This window comes from Schistocerca nitens, chromosome 3 (genome assembly GCF_023898315.1).
Source record: "Schistocerca nitens isolate TAMUIC-IGC-003100 chromosome 3, iqSchNite1.1, whole genome shotgun sequence".
Taxonomy (NCBI): domain Eukaryota; kingdom Metazoa; phylum Arthropoda; class Insecta; order Orthoptera; family Acrididae; genus Schistocerca; species Schistocerca nitens.
Genome location: NC_064616.1, coordinates 899,296,722 through 899,318,262, shown reverse-complemented (window position 1 = coordinate 899,318,262; position 21,541 = coordinate 899,296,722). Strand labels below are relative to the sequence as shown.

General features: G+C 36.3%; 1 protein-coding gene across 2 annotated transcripts in view; it reads right to left on the bottom strand.

Moving 5' to 3' along the window:
* The window catches only part of LOC126248957 (talin-1), a 288,246-nt gene that overhangs the window by 75,519 nt on the left and 191,186 nt on the right, over positions 1-21,541 (bottom strand). For both annotated transcript variants that reach the window (XM_049950492.1, XM_049950493.1), the window contains exons 15-27: positions 20,801-21,006; positions 20,273-20,542; positions 15,077-15,270; positions 10,739-10,904; positions 10,270-10,500; positions 8,429-8,656; positions 7,533-7,787; positions 6,885-7,084; positions 5,782-5,914; positions 4,874-4,998; positions 3,411-3,579; positions 2,223-2,362; positions 404-594 (exon numbers count right to left, since the gene is read on the bottom strand). In XM_049950492.1, coding sequence (XP_049806449.1) covers positions 404-594; positions 2,223-2,362; positions 3,411-3,579; positions 4,874-4,998; positions 5,782-5,914; positions 6,885-7,084; positions 7,533-7,787; positions 8,429-8,656; positions 10,270-10,500; positions 10,739-10,904; positions 15,077-15,270; positions 20,273-20,542; positions 20,801-21,006 — 2,508 coding nt within the window. The remainder of the gene's footprint in view (positions 1-403; positions 595-2,222; positions 2,363-3,410; positions 3,580-4,873; positions 4,999-5,781; positions 5,915-6,884; positions 7,085-7,532; positions 7,788-8,428; positions 8,657-10,269; positions 10,501-10,738; positions 10,905-15,076; positions 15,271-20,272; positions 20,543-20,800; positions 21,007-21,541) is intronic.

The following is a 21,541-nucleotide window of genomic DNA, read 5'->3' as shown; positions in this document are numbered from 1 at the left end:
ATTTTAATGTTTGTGTCATCTGCATACAAAACAAACTTGGCATCGGGTAATGTTACAAATGAAAGGTCATTGGTACACACAAGAAAAAGTATGGGCCCTAAGATGGAACCTTGAGGGATACCACATACATGTTCCCCGTTGGATGATGCCTTGTAGCGAAACATACATCTATTTCCTAATAACACCCTTTGTTTCCTGTCAGAGAACAAAATTTTGAACCATTTGGTGGTATTTACTGCTGCACCACAATATTCTAATTTCCTGCAACAATTTTGCAATCAATGTAACATGTATCATGTTACCGGCACTTAGTCACGTTTTCCTTTAGTTAACATAATACAACAGTACCACATAATAATGTTAACTGTATAAATAATAGAAACTGAAATAATCATAAATATACCTAGACTCTTTGATTTCTCCATCACAGTATCCAAGCACTCAAAGTAAGTAGAATCATTAACTGGTTCACTTGGGTTATCCAAAAGAGGACGCATCGACTGTATGTTTCGAATTGCATTATCACACTCCTTCTGCCCTGGTGCAGCTGATGTACAGACATCAATTAGGTAATTAATGCTGTCAGTCACTCCTCTGTAAACAAGTAAACAGATTTAATTTGCACAGTTCTGTTAAAATTAAGTAATATATTTATTTAGTTACTGTGTTAGGAACACAACATTACTTGAAGCTAACAAGCAATGTGCAATAACGATACCATTGTTGCTCTGTGTGTGATAAGATGGTTAATAAAGCAACACTTTCAAAAACTCTTGATGCAGAAAACAATGACCTGGATTGCATCTGCTGCAGACATGCACGTATCTGGCAGCCAGTTTGTTACAAATGTTTTACTTTTTTGGAAGAATGTTAACAACTTTAATGGCACCTACTCAAATTTTATGATAGATAACTTACAGTAGCAGAAAAATATACACACTATTTATCCACCTCATAGCTAATATCTAGAACAACAAGCATGTGTGAAAACACACACACACACACACACACACACACACACACACACACACACACACACACACACACACAGAGAGAGAGAGAGAGAGAGAGAGAGAGAGAGAGAGAGAGAGAATGAATATCCTTTCATTTTTTCTTTCTCTACACCCATTTTTCGTCATCATTTCACCTTCACACTACGCTGGTATCTACTTTATAGGCACATCCCTCAATTTTGCCATTTTGATGGGCCAAAACTAGCTCTGAATTTGTCAATGTATGAATGACGTGAAGCAAGGGAACCAAGAAGTGTAAAATTATAGCAAAAAGATAAATCCGTTCACACTCTTGGGTTGCAAGAGCAATGAAAGAACCATCAAAGCATATCATGTAGAGTTGTATACTATATACACTGACACCACATATCGTGCAACTCCAGGTCAGGCCAGCATGGTGATATCAAATGCATACTGCTGCTGCTAATCATGAAGCTGTTGAACTTTACATGATCACACAAATTTTTAAAGCTGAAAGGTGTTTTGATGGGAAAAAAACTTCTTGTCAAACATCATGTCCTTGTTTTTGCAACTTCACTGCACTGCTGGTTGCAGGCGAGCCTCTTCATGAAATCAAACTCAGCTGCTGACAACTTGTGCATAATAAGTAATATCAGTAGTTGGTTAAGGTCAATAAATAATTCCAGATGGTTGTACAGTAAAGGTATATATCCTTCATGTCATGTTAATGTGAGTTTCCCTTTCACACTAGCAGCTGAACAGTGATTCTATGTCCACATTACTGTACTGGTAGCTGGTTTAATGTGTGTGGCTACCTGGCAGTAAGATAACTTAACTAATCCCACACTACAAAAATTCCACATTGGAGTTCACTGTAATGTAGTCTCTTAAGAAGAGCATCATTTGACTTCAAGTGTACACATGTTACCTTCAAGGAATTGACCTTCTGTGGATTGCTATTTACACTTAACCTCAAGCAGTCCATCAGAGATCACTCTTGCACAAATATGCACGGTAACTCAATGCTTCTGTTTTTCGGTGTGTGGTCTCTTTTAATCAAAAATTATTTTCATTCTACAAGAACTTTCCTACAGCATCAATTAAATATTGCAAAGTAATGTCTTCAATGTTTTACAGGTACAGACAGAAAGCATACCATGTTTCACAGCAAAGTTATTTTAAAATAAACCAGAAGACTAACCATAAATAAAATAGTTGCTAGGCAGATTAATAGTTTTTTGCACATACCTCGCAGCTGCAGTCAATTGATTTTTAGCATTGGGTGCAGTTGGATCAGCTGCTACTGTTTTTGCTGTGACAAGGAGTTTTGAAGATGACATGGACACATTTTTCAGCGACACCACCATCTGACCTTGTACTTCCTTATCCTAAAAAGTAAGTACAATACATTTTCCACCTCAAACCTAACTGGAGCATAGTTCAATGAAATATTTCTAACAATTCCAAAAGCTGTGACTCACTCTCTAAATTTTATCAAAGCATTTTCTCACATTTACAGGTAATCATTTCACAAAATTTTATTATACAAATGAGCATCAACACATAATCTTTTCATTTGCAATTTTCTCAAATGCTTGAACCTAATGACATTCTCTGCAATTCAGGCCAAACAATTTTCCTTAATTATGTTTTAGTATTTAAATCTCTACCAGGCTGTAAGTTTTCATTTTTACGACACTAACAGTATGACTATTATTGTTGTGTGTTTCTATTTGTTTGATGGTGGCACTGTTGATTCAATACAAAGTAATTCTCATTTTACAAATTGGTAGTATAAAAAGCAAATTGACATTTGTTTCTATTTCTAAATTAGTGGTTTGTTTGCTATCAGTGGCAGTATCACCACAAATGAAGTAATAGCTCAGTCCATATAAGGAATGGTTCAACTTTACAATACCCATGTTTGTCATTAAAGACTGACAATGCTGGAGGTACCACCCACTAAGCCAATGACACCCATTTTCTGAGATTCCAAAAGAGCCATAAGGATTGACTAATTGCCAAATGTTAGTACTATTCTTACCCCCACAGTTTGGCAATACTAATTGAAACCACATATTTTCACAGGATAAGTACCATTTCATTGACATTGCACTTGCTTATTCTATCATTTTATCTATTTTTAAAACAGCACACTGACAGTCATACATCTTACTCCCCCTCCCCACACATTTTTCAAGTCTAATACGATGGAATATTATCTTTTATGGGCAGTGAAATGTTGACAATACCATCTTCATATCACAATGTAATTTTCAAGATTAAAATGTGTATGTTATGTAAAATAATGTCAAGAAACATGAAAGATGAGGAAAGAGGCTAATTCTGTTACACTATCCACTATGCCCACCACAGTCCCCTACTGTTTTAAAAATTCAATGAATATATTTCTTTTCAAATTAGTTTCTTTCTTACCTTTGTTTGACCAGCCATTTCCATGCTCACACCAATCAAGTCACCAAACGCTGACCCAAATTGCCGAGATGAAGCAGCAAGCTGTGCTGGACTATGAACTGACTGAACCACCTCTGCTGAAGCATCATTCAGATTTGCTGCTGCCGAATTTAGTTCTTGTTGCAGTTGCCTGCGTATCAAAGAAGTAATTCAATCAAGTGATGTGCATACCAAGATGAAATATACAAAGAAACATAGTAATTTACTCACTTCACAATCAAAGTTTATTTTCTAGTATAACAACTTCAATTGAATATACTTTAATAATATTAACTTCAGACATTTATTTCGTCATCTATATAACTTTTAATGCAATAGGAAAAATTATATACAGAATTTGTGAATTTCTAATAAAACCAGCCAGCTCACCAACATTTATGCAAAAAGATCTTGTGTATCTGCAAGAGACTATGTACATAAAATATATTTAACCAATACTGTATGATTCTTACAAAATTCGAGAGAATGGAAGAAACATTAATTCATCCAAGTTAACGGGCAGTTTAGTAGTTGTTATTTCAATGCTAGTCAGTCACTATTCCCCTAGGTGGATAACCATCCATGTTAATTGCTAATAGTCATTTTACTAACACAGTCATTTTACATGACTAAAAAAGACCTATGTTTATAATAACCTTATATATATATATATATATATATATATATATATATATATATAAAGGGGTATTAGTTGGCCATGTGACAAATGCTGTACTGTATCAGTGCTTCAGTGAACCTGAAAGTGTTTTTGCTATGCATGTAAAAGTGTAAAAAGAACCTAATAGTTACAAAACAGAAGTATGTGCACTGTACTATTAATAAATTGTAAATAAATAATTTGAGGAAAAGTGGTACCTAAATGACGTGTTATTGTGTACAGAGCAGTTGCAGTGTTAAAACTGTAGTCAATTAAAATGTTATCTGACGAAGATTTGAATGTATTACACCAACTGAAGATGAATGAAAGCCCAAAACAAATCTTGACATAAACACAGATACACAAAAAGTAGCTGGTTGTTTGTTGTATTCCTTCACATAAAAGACCAGAAGAAAAACCTGTACCTACTTATCAATGAGACCTGCATTTATATGCATTATAAATCAAGGTGCCCCACCACACTTTTCTGTCTGTCTTTGAAGACTAATCTCAGTAACGACTGTAGGGAACTTGATATGGTTTTCACTAATAGACTGATTTATGAGGAAGGTTTGCCTATATAAGTATTACCGTTACACCAAACAAGTTGTGCTGCTGCAGATACTTAGTGCTACTTGTGTGAAACCAGGGCAGGTTGAGAGTATAGCATATTTTGATAGCTTTTACAATGTAATATTTAACATGTTTGAGAAACATAAAAAATAGGAGAAGCAAAAAGAAATAATTCTAGTAGCTGCACACATAGGCAGTATTTATTTATTCTTACCCATAAGATTTATTTGTTACAGGAAACTCTCCTTTCTCCAGAATCATAGATGCATCTGTTATGGAATGGATGGCTTCGTCAACATCCTTTTGCCCAGGAAGACATCCAACACATTTACTCAACGACTGCAACAATTAAGAAATAATCAAAAGATTTTCTTGATTTCATTATTATATAACTTTCTCTAAAACTCAGCACCTCTAGCAAGTTGTCACAGACAGACTGAATTGCAAGGTAGTCGAATGATACCTGAAGTGGTTACTTCAAATGGTGCCTGTGGAAGAACAAGTACCCCAATGCTCAAAAGTAAAGGAATGACTATTAGAGCTTAATGTTTGTTGACAATGGGGGTGATTGGAGATGATACACAACCCTGTAATGGGGAAGAAAATAGCATGTGCCCTTTTGAAGGGAAGTAATTCCAGCTTGTGAAAAAATCAATTTAGGGAACCTGTGGAAAATTGGAATCTTTTATGACTGGACAGAAGTTTAAATCGTGATATTTTTGAGAGTATAGCACATTAACCACATGAGCAAAATTAGTAAGAGTCTGTGGCAAATTTTTAGTATTCTGTTCTTGCAATACTGTTAGTAAATTTTATGTTGATTAAACTTTCTATACATTCAGAAGAACCTCGAAACATTATTTAAAATGGGCATTAACTTAGTTGCTGATTTACCAACAAGAAAAAAGTTACTGCTGGACTATGCAGTTAAAGATATTATTAAGAAGCTGCTTTTAATTATACTTTAAAACTTACAGATAAGATAGTTTCACCAATCACCAGTTCTGTATAAATTACCAAAACAGGGAATATTATACTACAAATCAAACTGTCCCCCAATAAGTAAACACTTCACAATATACTTTAAGTTTGTCATTACAAATTATACACACAGTGTACTACCTGAGAAACTTCTTTGACAACTCTACTGAGCTTCTGTGTATTATCCGGTTGATCTAAATTCTTCAGCACATATCTTGCCTGTTCAATTAGTTCAAGTGAGTGATCCATTACTTCCTCGGCATTATCAATTATCCTGAAAATAAAAGTGATGTTAAAATTCTGAAAACTGTATCACCTGATTCTCAAACATAACCTTCATTTGAATAAACTGTTAGATGAGTAGTTACTCTGAAGTTGTGGCAACTACAAGATAAAGCATAAAGTGATGACAACATTACATAATTAGGAATTTCAAGTAATGAACTACAATGTATGCTTCAATTAATTTTGTGTTTATGCTTGAAGCTACGCTAATATTTACATTTCTTAAACTAAGGTTATTTAGTTAGCTGTTACAATACCAAATGCTGCAATGTCAGATGCCTCAAATACTTATTTTCATTAGCAATATCAACCTATCTTCTTCTCAGTATTTCCTTTCAACAGATAAAAATGTGTGTTTTTAATGACATACAGGTGGCAATGTTGTTATTGTGATAGAAAAGAAGAAATGAGTTCAGTGAATGAATGCTTCTCTGAGTTCTTGCCACATCAAGATCCAATGATATTTCATGAAATTTTTACCCCTAACAACCCTCAATAGGAAAAATATGCAAATAATAAAAAAAGAGCTAGTCATTCCCTTTATATCCTCAAGAACATAGTAGTGATGGCACATATAAGACCTCACTTTTTCTACAATACAGAAAACCCAAAGATAAATTTCCAGTTACTAGTTTGGATGGCATACAAAGTTGATCACTAAGGGGAATCGAGGCAAGAGAGAATTCAGATCACTGTGAGATATGACTCAAGTAACAATGTCTCACTGATATACCAATTTAGACATTTAACTCAGAAAAGGAATTACCTCTGTTCTTTACAAAAAACAGAATCCAGCATTAAAACACAAAGATGTGGCACTACAACAACCTAAACAAAAATGGCTAAACTGGGTTGTTGTAAACTGTAGCATCTGATTTGGGATTATGCTATTCACACTGATTACAATATGTTCTGGTTTTGACACAAATTATATAAAAATGTATATGATAAAGACATACTTTGCTTTGGTTTCTTTGTTTGAGGTAGTTGCAGCAACACCTCGCACAGCCACAGTAAGGTCTCTCAGAGAATTGGATGTGTTTCGGGCTGCTATACCAGTATAATTTTCATTGCCTTGCACGGCTGCAGTGACAAGCTGGGACATATTTGCTGCAACACTTTTTGATGTTGCACCCAGCTGAAGGCTCGCAGATTCAGCCTATGAATAAATGGTGTATCTCAGTATCATGTATTGTAAAAACGACATTACTGTAAACTACGATACACAACTGTAACACGTAAGTCATGTGCAGATTCACTGGTAACCTATAACAACAGCTAAGGGATCACAAACAGAAAGTATTGCTATATCAGACTATGGGACAACGATCACTTCAGCATTTACATTAAATAAGTAGATACTTAATCTCCACCTTTTGACTAATCTTGTGGTACTGGAAAGGGGAGCTAAAGATGAGAAGATCACTTAGGAGGAGGGTAATGAGCTATTTACAAGCAAGCTTTAAAAATATAATATTTTCAACTATTTTTAAAGTGGTTCTGGATGTGTTATCAGTACACTTTAATCAATTCTTGATACTACAGCCACAGATTGTACATAAATGCTTATGCACTTTTGTATACTGTACTTCACATGGGAAGCTCACCGTTTCTCCTGGTAAAGGGCGAAGTTCAGTTGCTCTCTGGAAAGCCTGAAGTTCGATTTTAAGGTTACGAATGACCTCTGCAGCTGATTCCAGTTCAAGAACTCCACAAGCTTCACGTGCACGACCTACAGCAGAGCGGAGATCAGCCAGTGCTGCACCAAGCTGATTAGATGCTGTTGATAACTGCCTTGCACTTGCTTGGTCTGTTACTGTTGGTAATACTGTTCTTGCACTCTGCACTGCACGTGCACCTGGCTGTGAAAACATAACATTTGTATTGTAAGTTATTTTAATCCTAGTTTGTGTGTGTCCAGTTCTAAAGAAAGTTATATGACACCAATATTTAAAATACTCTTAAGGCAACTTAATTATCTTGTTAATAAGTTAATGTTACACATATCGCACAATTTCACACTAAACAGATAAAGTAACCATTGAGCAGACACACAAATTAAAGAGAGACTCTGCAGAACTATGAACATAAATGAGAACCATGATTGTACACTGTTAGCTCCAAATTGCTGGATTTCAACTAAAAATACAAATTACATAAAATTTACACCAGTAATATTTTGTGCATGAAGTGAAATGGTGCTGCAAAACAGTTGGCAGTAATTTTACGTGGAGTTTTTATTATTTTGTTTCTTTGGGAATAATGTTCAAGCACCAAGAACTCATTGCTTGCAATTTTAATATATAACTTTTGCATGTATCTCCTTCTTATTTGATAATTGCTAGATAATGTGATCTTTTTGATGCCAATACTCCACAAACAATATGTACATTTTCCTCCCCGTGATTTTTATATTTCTGCACAAACCATGTTTTTCCTCTTCCTCCTTCTTATGATGCTGTCCTAACAAAATTTGTTCTATATAGTAATTTTAATAGCTTACTTGAAGAAACTGTTCTGATGCATCAATGAGGTTAAGTTGAGCAGTTGGATTATCAGGATTTGACAGGGTTCCCTTGACACCCTCAACAAGAGCTGGGATATGGTCAGCCATAGCCTTGCAATCCATCATAAGTTCCTCTTGAGCAGGCTTACTAGTGTTGTGGTAGGATGCTCCCTGAGCAGCAGCTATACACTGTGTTGCAGTACTTGCTGCTTGCTTTGCTGCTGCCTGTTAACATGGGAACATATTCTATATGTTAAATGCAAAAGAAAGAATATCTGAGACTCAAAACATATGGGATGATGACACTGTTAGACAGAAATAACTGACAGTCATTTATATACTCTAAACAACAAATGCTGTGCTGCCGCTATCAAGACATCAATTATAATAAGCTTGACAATGTTCTTTGCTAATATTTACAAATACATGACAGTAAATAAGACTGAAGAAAGGTTAGTATTTAACATATGAAAATAGCAGAATTTCTGTGACATTTAGGTGTACATGTTTATCTACCTTGCAGCAACAGTTAAAGATAGCTAGGAGATTGCCACAGTTTGTAAGCACCAGTAGTATAACATATTCTGATTTGTAAAAAAAAATTACATATTGTTTAAACTGGGCATGATTTGATACAATGTCCAGTGTTCTTCTAGATTAAGTTACAAACCTGAAATCTGTTCAAATATTATACTAGCCTTTCACCTACAGTTAATTATATTTTCTGAAATTTTTGTTGATTCATGAATTTTTGTTGTAATATATTTTGGTTGTCAGGAGAAAACACATGAAATGGAGCAGCAGAAAAAATTCTGGTGACTGCATGTAAGTCATCAAGTGTTTCAGTCATCTTTAGCTGAAGTACTTCAAACAGCAGTTGTTTGTGGAGTGCATATTTTAGAATCTCTAGCACAAATTTGATCTTTAAACTAATAAAATTCCAAATCTGAAAAATTAGGGAAACAATGTTCTCAGGGAACATAATTACCTACACTTGCTACTCATTCCCTCTGTGTGAATACTTTAACAAAAATAGTCAGTACTATGATATATTTCACATGAGCATCATAATATTACTGCAACTGCTCTCAAGCCTATTCTTGTGTAAAAGTATGCAGTCCTCAATTTCATTGAAATTCTCATGAATATCTACAAAGATACTTGTTTTGTGGTATGTAATATTTAGAAGAGGTGTTAATGAAGTATGGAGGCCATTACTAACATGAAATGCTGACATACATAAAGAAAATGAGAGGAATGAAAAATAGTCTTTCAAATTAATGTTATTCGGAGCACAGGAAGTCAAAAACATTATTTCAAGTCCATATAAAAGTTCTCATTGTCATAATAATTGCAGTTTATGTTATATATTTAACTCTTCACAACTGAATATGTCATTTCTTTTTCAAATGCTGTCAGGCAAAGACAACCCAAATTAAACAAAAATGTACATTAAAATACTATTTACAGCTGTCTCTGCTAAGGAGTACAGAGACATGCACTTGAAACTATCCTCCATGACCCTCTGCTTCCTTTCCAATCCTCTGCCCCTACTTCTTAAACATCTCTTTCTTTCCTGCTCCTGTTAAAAAACTTCTTGTCGGTTTCAGATGTTCATGCCTTCTTGTTTATTGTTTATTGCACCTTATACTCCATTGGCACCTCTTCCTTCACTGCACTTAGCATTTTGCACTTAGTTTATTTGCTTTCTACCATTTGGTTACACCTATTTAAATGTGAGTGGTAGTCTGTCCTCTCTCAGCCACTGTCCTTTTTCCCCCAACGTGGACTAATCATTAACAAATTTATAATATTTTGTAACTGTAACTGCCACTAACCTCTAGGCGAGATACAATTTTTCGACGCAATGCAGGTGTGGCAGCAGCCGCTGTAGCAGTACGCAATTCTTCTGCAGCTCTGCGTAATTCATCCTGAGCACCAGCATCTTGGGGACTGGATGCACACAGTCTGGCAGCTTCAACCATCCGTGCAGTTGCATCAGCTAATGTTTTTGCTGCAGCCAACAATCGTCTTTGTAGTTCTGAATCTGGCTGCTTTTCCGCCTCTCCCTAGAACAGACGGAGTAATAAAAATATTGCATACTCCAAACTGAGGAAAGTAATATTCAACAATTATCTACCTATCTTAAAGGTAAGGATTTTTTCACTTTCTGAGAAGAGACTACAAAGATTGTTTAGTAAACACTCTCATCTACTTTGTCAATATTATCAGTTCCCTGGTCATTTGTGCTGAGAATAATGAAAAATATTGTACTAGCCACAAAGCAATTTAAATTTACTGTCTTACCTTTATTGCTTGTATAAGGTGAGCAGTTGCTTGCCCCAATATTCTAGCCTGTCTCACCATCTCTCCAGCATCTCCAGATGATGCAAATAATTTATCTGTTGCCACCAGGATTGTTTCAACTGCTCCTTCCTGTACACTTTCATGGGCCTTCTCCCGGCTGCTAAGCCTGTGTAACATCCAATCAAAATATTCAGCAATATTTATGGATATGAATGAAATAAAATTTACACAATACATAATTAATTACATGTCAAAAGTTTTATCTAATTGTTTGAGAGATTCCAATATTCTTAGTAGATCTAAAACACTGTTGTTATTTGTAAACAAACAGCTGTCTTCATTTTCCCAAACAAGCTTCCTTCTCCAATTCAGTGCTTTCCTGTAGGCCCAACAAGGAAAGTTGGCAGACATGAATAATCATTAAATGGGAGAACAAAATCCAAGAACTAACTGGATGATGAGCCCCAAAGCTTTGGGATTTTAGTCAGACACACAGAGAGAGAGAGAGAGAGAGAGAGAGAGAGAGAGAGAGAGAGATTTGCAGTTGTGAGTATAATGCCCCCCCCCCCCAATTCTCCCCCATGCTATTAACAATAAAGATGTAAAACAGAAAAAAATCTAAACCAAATGATTGGATGGGAATTCCTGTTACACTCTCAAACATCCACACTCCTCCATAAAATGAGTAAATGAAACGAGTGGGAATGAAGACTAAGCGCACCCGAAACAGACCATAATAAAGGAAACATGAGGTTCAACTACAGCAGCTACTGCTCGACAACACTGTTGAGTTTCAAGGTTGGCAACGAATGATGAAGCGCACTGTTTCCCCAAGGTGATCCAGTTTTTGCCGATTCAGCACTAAGGAGCTGAGAGGATAACATACTGTTATTCAGTTTGCTTAATGTTGTAAGAAACGTAAATTATGGTGATTGATAATGGATGTCAATCACAGCTCTGAGTCTGTTGAGAAATTTAAATCTAGGAGTTTGCAGATCACAACTGGTTCAAGCAGGCAATACGAAACTAATTATAAGTTAATGGTTATTCACAACACAGAGGCCACAAACAATTATGCAGCAAGAAGACGATTTGACACCACAGAACAAATGTTTGTAGGTGAACTCAGATGAAGAATAAATTATAAGTGTACCAATTCTACACACCAAGCTTTCATGGGACCAAATCAAGATGAAATGGAGTTCAAGGATGTGAGAAAAATGCAATTATGGTTTCCCAATTACTCAAGAAATTATCCAAATTATGCAATTTTTGATGAAAAATTACTTGTGTACCAGAACATTCTACAGCACTGGCCCCATTATTTAGCTTGCATTTATCGCAAATCTCTCAGCCCAGGGCAAAGTACAAGTGATTGGAAAAAGGTGCACATGACGCCTATATACAAGAAGGGTAAAAGAACGAGCAGTAAAATTAGAGACCAATATTCTCAAAATCGGTTTGCTGCAGAATTCTTGACATATTCCAAGTTCAAATATAGTAAGTATCCTTAAACTCACAAATCGGTATGGATTTAGAAAACATTGCTCATGAAAAACACAGCTTGCCCTTTTTCTCACAATCTTGCAAACCACAGATGAAGGGAAACAGGCAGATTCCATACTGCTCAATTTCTAGAAAGCGTTAATGAAGGTCGGGTTGACAGAGGAGATAGAGAAGATCCAAAGAAGAGCAGCGCATTTCGTCACAGGGTTATTTGAGAAAGCGTGATAGTATTAGGGAGATGTTTAGCAAACTCAAGTGGCAGACTCTGCAAGAGAGGCACTCTGCATCGCAGTGTAGCTTGCTGTCCAGGTTTTGAGAGGGTGCATTTCTGGATGAGGTATTTAATATATTGCTTCCCCCTACTTGTACCTCCTGAGGAGATCACGAATGTAAAATTAGAATTCGAGCATGCACAGAGGCTTTCCGGCAGTCGTTCTTCCCGCGAACCATATGCGACTGGAACAGGAAAGGGAGGTAATGACAGTGGGCCGTAAAGTGCCCTCCACCACACACCGTTGGGTGGCTTGCGGAGTATAAAAGTAGAATGTATAATGTAGAAGGTCTGAGCATATGGATTACATTTCCAGATGCACAAGTGGCTCAAATACTTCTTAATTAATAGACTCCAGTACACTGTCCTTCATGGCAAGTATTCATCAGAGACACAGGTGTTGTCTGGAGTACCCCATGGAAGAGTGATAGGGCCACTCTTATTCCCTATATACATAAATGGTCTGACAGACAGGTTGAGCAGCAATCTGTGGCTGTTTTCTGATTATTCTGTGGGGCATGGGATGGTGTTGTCATTGAATGACTGTAGGAGGATACAAAAAGACTTAGACAAAATTTCAAGTTGGTATTAAGAATGGCAGTTTGCTCTAAATGTAGAAAAATGAAAGTTAATGCAGATAAGGAAAAACAATCTTGTAATGTTCAAATACAGCATTAGTAGTGTGCTACTTCACACAGTCAAGCTGATTAAATATCCAGGCATAATGTTACAAGGCAATAAGAAATTCAACAAGCATGTCAGAACAGCAGTAGGGAGGACGAATGGTGGACTCCAGTTTATTGGGAGAATTTTAGGAAAGTGTAGCTCATCTATAAAGGAGATCGCATGTAAAACACTAGTGTGATCCATTCTTGAGTGCTGCTCGTATGTTTGGGACCCCAGGGGTTAGATTGAAACAAGACATCAAAGCAATTCAGAGGCATGCTGCTAGACTTGTTACCAGTACGTTTGATCAACAAGAAAGTGTTGTGGAGGTGCCCCATGAACTAAAATGGGAGTCCCTGGGGCGAAGATGACATTCTTTTTGAAAATCTCTATTGGAAAAATTTAGAAGACCAGCATTTGAAGCTAACTGCAGAATGATTCTACTGTCACCAACATACATTTCGCATAATGATTGTTAAGATACAGTAAGAGAAATCTGGCCTTGTAAGGAGGCACACAGACAGTTATTTTACTGCTCGATCTATCTGCGAGTGGAACAGGAAAGTTACCCTCTGCCAGACACACTATATGGTGGCTTGCGTAGTACGTATGTAGATGTAGATATTATCTACCCAAGAAAATGCTACAACTGTTTAAACAGATAGTGTTAACATTTTCAGACAGATCTTAGGATATTTTGTACCCATAAAACAGTATGTTAATCTGATTCGAGATTGTCTTATTATCGGATAGTTCAGAAACTGTCAAATATACACACTGTTGTTACATGTGAAGCGACTTTATGGTATCATCATCTAAGAAGTTCTTATTTAACACATGTGATATTGGTAACATCATTTGAATGAGGATATGTTTACCAGTTTCACAGGGAATGGACCAGCTTTTGAAGCCTCTAATGGTGTAGACAATAAATTCTTTTACTACTCCAGTTATGAATGTATATTAAGAAGTGACCAAATATTAAACAACTTTAACTAATGGCACATTTGGTGATTTAGCAGTATTATTTCCAAGATGGGTTGTATTCAGCACGTCAGACAATGTATGCATGATGGCGTGAATAAACTTTCGCATCTTCATTTCTGTGATTCAAAACACTTAATAATAAAAAACTCAGCACATATGTGGGCATTTCTGCTAAAATGAGAACGTTTCTGAAACTGCCAGAATCTAATAATTATTTGTTGCTTTCATCGATAACAGTATGAAATATTCAAATTTAGCTATATTTTTTTCACATATACATTAATTAAATATGGCTGTTTATCAACTGAACACTTCTTTCAAAGTATCCTTTCTCAAAACACTCACATATATACATTTTTCTCCTTTGAATGTGTGTGGTTTAATAACATGCTGCTGTAGATGACAGTATTTCTTAAAAAAAAATCTATAAACAGTCCAAATTTTCTTGAAAACTCTGAAGAGCTCTACAATTTAATGTGAAGTCACATGACAGTTTCCACCTGATAAATTGAGAAATGTGTGGTACTACATGGTTGAAGGTCTGAAGAAACGTAAAATTCCTGGTTTCCAGATTGGGGTTTCAAAGAAACTGGCAGAGTACCTCACCTCTGACCTGAAGTGCTGCAACGGTGTCCTACAGATCCAACCCATGATTCACGGATTCCCAGACAGTCAAAGAAAGCACTTGGTTCATAGGTAACTTAGCCTAGCATTCAGGACATAAACAGGAAATGAATGCAAAGGCTTGCACACGTTTCTCTTTATCAGGTTACATGCTCACTATTCAAATTTGCCTTGCTACCGTACTTTTCAAAAACTGAACTTTGAGCACAACTAATTTCAGTATTTGTTTACGAGACAATTTCATATCTTATGTAGGCAAAATGTATAATATCATTGATACTGACTTGATGTGATGCAGAAGATCGTTCAGTGTGCGAGTAACTTCTGATGCAGCATGAGTCAATTCTCGTAACAAGTGTTCATCAGAGCAGCTGTCATTACATACTGCAACAAGACCCTCTACAGCACGTGCCACCTCACGCACTGCAGCAACCAGCTGTTCCTGACACGCTGGACTGTGCAATGTTGGAGCCACAACCTTCAAGGAAGTAAAGAAATGATAACCACAAATATAACATTTATTTCTTGAATATCATAATAACGAGTATCTTTATTCATATAGACTAAAAAAATAGGTTTTCGTCTATTATATCATTTATGAAACAAATTTACAAATCACAGATTGCATCTCATTCATAACTGCGTGAAACTTGTCACCAATGAAAAAAAGTTTTTTAATGTGAAGTCACACCTGTCATTAAAATTAACTAAGGCAACATATGACAGCAAATGTTCTCAATTTAATTTACCAACGACACACTTTGATTATAGAAAGGTACCATTCACCACGCACCATATGGTGGCTTGTGGAGTATCTATGCAGATGTAGATAGAAATTATCCAACTTAACACAGACTGCAAGAATTTTATTTAATTTCGCATCAATTTCAATGTTTTCTTTTAATATGCCTTTTAAATGGTAGGTAGTTAGTGTTTAACGTCCAGTCGACAATGAGGTCATTAGAGACGGATTGGGAAGGAAATCGGCCGTGCCCTTTCAAAGGAACCATCTCGGCATTTGCTTGAAATGATTTAGGGAAATCACGGAAAACCTAAATCAGGATGGTTGGAGACGGGATTGAACCGTCGTCCTTCCGAATGCGAGTCCAGTGTGCTAACCACTGCGCCACCTCGCTCGGTAATATGCCTGTTAAATCACAAATGGGGGTGGGGGGGAGATAACAGACATGTTGTCAAGAACATACAGAAAATATGATTCCCTTTTGCCACACAGTTTCAAAGTGATTTTATGTGTATGTTACATTAAATAAAAATGAATAAAAACAAAATTGAAGAGGACTGCACAAAGATCAGTTTGATTTCTGGATAAGTAATGCTAAAAGAGAAGCAATTAGGATTTTATATTTAGTGACATACAGAGGGGAAAAAAATCAGGTATCTCCATAAAATTTGTGTGTCCAGAGCTAGCCTTCAGTGATATAAAATGGAATAAGAAGTTTTGAATCTAGGATTGTTTGGATAGTTACCTATTTAGTTTTATGTTCCATTCACCATTTACATGATTAATTGTAAAAATGTGGAAGAAGTTATTTTACATTCAGATTAAAAATACGTAGATGATAAACTTATACATCCAATGAAACGTAAAGAGAAATATTGTGGAAGACTATGGAAGATAAGTTTGTGTTGCGATGGATGTAAAAGCAAGATTGTTGTTTGTACCTTAATACTTGTTTGTGAAAGAAGCTATGTAGGAAAACAAAGGTAACAGGAAAAAAGGACAATTATGATTTAAAGTCGTGTTGCCAATCAATTGGACACAGATTTCAAACTCTCTCCTTTTGAATGTAAGATCATTGGTTTAGCCACTGAGTCACCTAACTTGGTGGAAGAGGAAGAACATTTCACTGCTAACCAGGAATTTGGAATGTGGTGCTACACCAGAATGTTAAAACAATTATTGGTCAGATAAAATGTCGAATGATGAAGTCCCAGAAAGACTAGACAAGGAAAGAGGCATAAGGAATATGTTTACCAAAAGGGGCAGGTTAGTGAGGTAACTGTTACATCTAGCAAATGGGAAAAACTATATGAGCAGACAAGGACTATAATATGCTAAGAAAATTATCAAAATGTTGAGTATAACCATTATATAGAGACAAAAAGATTAGACAAGGTAAAAAGAGATTTTAATACACACTTTATAATATAAAATAAAAGACAAGGGAACCAAGAGGAAAGACAGGAGGGCAAGAAGAACATTTCTTAGCTTGGTACTTAAAAACTATTTTTTAGTCCCAATATGCAATCTTCTTTACCGTGTGCAGTGCCCTTGTATGACACTGCACTTTGTCCAATGTCTTTTCAGAGAGAAGATCAAATCTTGATGTGATATTCTGAAAGGTCTGCAAAATTTACATTTATGGCATCAATATCATCATCGCTGGACTGAAAAACATTACCCAGTCAATAATTTCTTTAGATCTGGGGCCTCGTAAAAGCCAGAGGGTGAAAAACAAGAAGAATGGAGTGAATCTCCCAACACTTTGTGTGGTGTCACCGCCAGACACCACACTTGCTAGGTGGTAGCCTTTAAATCGGCCACGGTCCGCTAGTATACGTCAGACCCGTGTGTCGCCACTATCAGTGATTGCAGACCGAGCGCCGCCACACGACAGGTCTAGAGACACTTCCTAGCACTCGCCCCAGTTGTACAGCCGACTTTGCTAGCGATGGTTCACTGACAAATTACGCTCTCATTAGCCGAGACTATAGTTAGCATAGCCTTCAGCTATGTCATTTGCTACGACCTAGCAAGGCACCATTATCATTTGCTATTTATCTTGTGATGCATGTACCGTCAGACCGATGTTCACCAATTATGGATTAAAGTTAAGTATTCCAGAAGCTACGTACTTTATTTGCTAGTATCCATTACTTGACCTGTTCCAGACCTCACGCCAGCCTGCGTGAGCTCAAACGCGTGCTTTTCAGCTTCCTCCAAACCCCGTGGATTGGCTCCTGCCAATCCACAACACTTTGTGCTTCAAATAAAATGGCCAAAGTCTTTTTGAAGGCAAGTGCATCATCATGATGAACTACTTTGTGAATTTTTTTATCAAGTTTTTTTCAGAAAAATTGTCTAATATTGACTGGGTAGTGTTTCAGTCTCTGCAAGATCATACACAATCACTTTTGTATCCTAGAAAACACTGATCAATTTTTTTTTCTTTTTTTTGGTACATGAAATACACTTCATCATCTTTTTTTATGTACAGTCATGTACTTCCAAGCCCCTCTCTGCTTTGATTGTTGTCTCAATTTGAGAATGAAAGAGTGGACCCATGTATCATCTACAGCAAAATAACTAGCACTCAAAATCTTTTTTGTTTCTGTCTTTTACCCTGCCATCACCAGCAAACTTGATAAATTTATTTTTGGTCAATATTCGACAAAAGTAGCACCAGCTTTGCACAAACATTTTCTCATATATCATTCTTTGAGTAAAATGCAGAATATTTTCTCTTCTGCTGTGTCTATGATGTCAACTGGTTAATACATACAACTGTAACTGACAACTGTTCAACACATTATAGTGCATTTTCTCGGGGTTTTCACACTTTGGAATGTCCTTTCTGCAGATTGTTCAAATTAAAACTCTCATTTCTTTAATGTTGAAAATGAAGGAGCAGGCTCTTCAACAATTTTCAATGAATTTCTATCACTGATACACCATGCAAAACAAAGAATTTTATGATGGCACTAGTATTTGAGTATCCCCATTTGATACATATACAAAATGACTACTTTAAAAACAAGTACAAACAGAACTATTCCACAATTCAAGTTGAAATCTGAATTATGGTACTGCTAAACGTAATTAAAACAAAATTTCATTGAAATCAATGTCACATTGGTGCCACTATATGGTGAGTAGCAACTATTCTTTACATAATATTTTTACATTCCAAATCAACAGATGTTCTCTTTCTCTAATACATTAATGAACATGCAACACTCAGAAAACAAATCTATGGAAACTGAGAAGCAAAATGGAAAGAGGAAATAAATAGCTGCAGACATAAGAATAATAATTGTGATGATAATTACAGTAGTGATATGTATTCTTCAAACATTTAATAAGAAAATTAATTGTTTTTTCGTTGACGATTTCATCATGCTATGTTGAAACAGAAGTATTCCTTCTGACTTTTGTTCTCTGACTGAGGCTTGACTTATTACAGATAACTAACTGCATGTCATAAGTAATTACAGGAATGTTGGTGGTAGTGCTGCCACACTTCACTGTACTGTCTAGTTGCAAAGCTTCCAAAACAGTTAACAAAAATCCAGTGTTGAAATGGTCATTTGATAAATGTTTCATGTACAGTTACACAGAACAAGAAATTTGTAACTAGTATACATCTGTCACCATTATCCTCCTATACTGTAAATCTTATTACAGACACCATATAATGAAGTAATCAACATGTCATAAATTAAGCTGTGAAATTATTATAATCATAAAATTCTGTAAGCATAAACAAAACATTTATGTAGTACTCACACACACAAATACACATTCCATTGCTGTGCATGAATGCCACACAACTGCCAACCTCAAAGATATTAAGTAACATGCTGTGGGTGTTGATTATCAGGCAGGGTCTAAGAGGCTGTGAAAGAATTGGTGGGGCTAACTGATAGCAACACACGACTACAGCTTTCTTTTTGTTTCCTAAGAACAAGCATGGCTAGGAATATTATTTTTATACTAGGAAAGCTTCCTTCTTACTTGCAATCAGAAAACTTGGCTTTTAATAATAAGTAAACTCTCTAAATATATGGGTTTTAAATAACTTATGCCATGAACACATATAATGATTGACTGGTTTAGTGTCACCAACTGATTGTCTTATTATTATTATTTATTGAGGGGAAAATTCAAGAGTGGTGTAAGATTTATACTTGGATAGATCACTGCTCACAAACTAGAATAGGTCCTAAACAGTAGACAGATGTGCAGGAAAAAATGGTAAATTTACTTGCTGTGTGTGTGTGTGTGTGTGTGTGTTTTAACTCTGTAGAAGAAATTTGTCCAGAAGCTAAGCAGTTCACTGTCTTCTCTAAATGTTTGTCTGCTGGTTAGCATCTCCTATGTTTGGCAGTAGTCATCCACATTTATGTACTTATTATTATTATTATTATTATTATTATTATTATTATTATTATTACAGTTATCAAGGCAGAAAGTCAAAACTACACTGTAAACAAGGATCTTTTTATGTGGAGCAAGAAAGTGCTGATATAAGGATTACAGATGAAAACTAAGTATGTGTATGTGGTACTAAAATCTCTTTGTGAACAAAACACTGAAGACAGAAGGCAGACTAGGTACTATACATCCAAGTCATCATCAATCATGTCTCAGACTTACAACACAAACTGAGTATACTCAATTCTCTCCTCCCATTTTAAACAACAGTCATTCGTGAGTAAGACTTGCAATTTTGACATACCTTAGCACATGCAACAAGTTGGGAGGTAGCTAATGCACATTGTGTAGCAGCTCCTATGACACGATTCTGTGTTGCTTGTTCATCACACGTGGCTGCAATATTCTTTGCTTTCAGAACAAGTGCAGCTGTTGTATTAGCCACAGCTTTGGCTAGGCTCAAGAGTAGATCTTGAAGCTCTCGACTCTGTTCATCACCATCTCCCATAGTTGTCAGGACCTGGTGTGAAGCTTCGCCCACTCTACTTGCTGCATTCAACAAGTTCTGACGAGGCTGGGGAAAAAAAGAAAAATTTTCAGATTTTTGCCAAAACAACTCCAAAATCAAATGCAGCTACTGGTAGCACTAAGTAGTGGAACAATATGAGATCCTACCAAACTTCATTTGATGATAACGAAGAATGATCTCCATATCATTTTTTAAGGATCCATAGCTCAAAATTTGATGCTTGCAAGACACCTGCAGTTAGGTTGTGTAAAATGCAAACAAAGAATCAACCAAAAATAAACAAAGACGTAATTCAATAATAACCTCTTTAGTTTCTGGTTCAGCAGCTTTAAGCAAGTCACTAAAAGCTGAACACAAACGCCTTGCTGCATCCAACAGTTTTTCTCCAGATGTGTCATCCTCCATCAGTGCTGCTATCATTCGCACACCGCGTGTCATCTCTGGCAGGTTGCTTGTAATTGTTGTAATGGCTGCACCAACAGCAGTGTGATCCACATCTTCTGCAGGTCCTACATGAATAAACAAAATTCAATCTTAGTGCAAAGTGTGAGGATGATTCGCTAATTCTGAACAAGAAGGTAATACTTCACTACGCAAGACAAAGTTGCTGGAGGGTGAAAGAAAAATGCGGGGGTGGGTTTGGGGCACAGTGATAGATGAAATAATCAGTGCTCAAGTTTTATGAACCAGAATGCTGTGGACTGAGAAAGTAAATGAAAGTAATATTTCTGTCAACACTGTACATTTATGTTTGTTTGCAGGATACTATGACGTTGGTCACGACTTTCCCACGTTGTTGTCGTTGTGGTCTTCAGTCCTGAGACTGGTTTGATGCAGCTCTCCATGCTACTCTATCCTGTGCAAGTGTCATCTCCCAGTACCTAATGCAACCTATATCCTTCTGAATCCCCATCTCTGGGTCTCCCTCTGAGATTTTTACCCTCCACGCTGCCCTCCAATACTAAATTGGTGATCCCTTGATGCCTCAGAACATGTCCTACCAACCGATCCCTTCTTCTAGTCAAGTTGTGTCACAAACTCCTC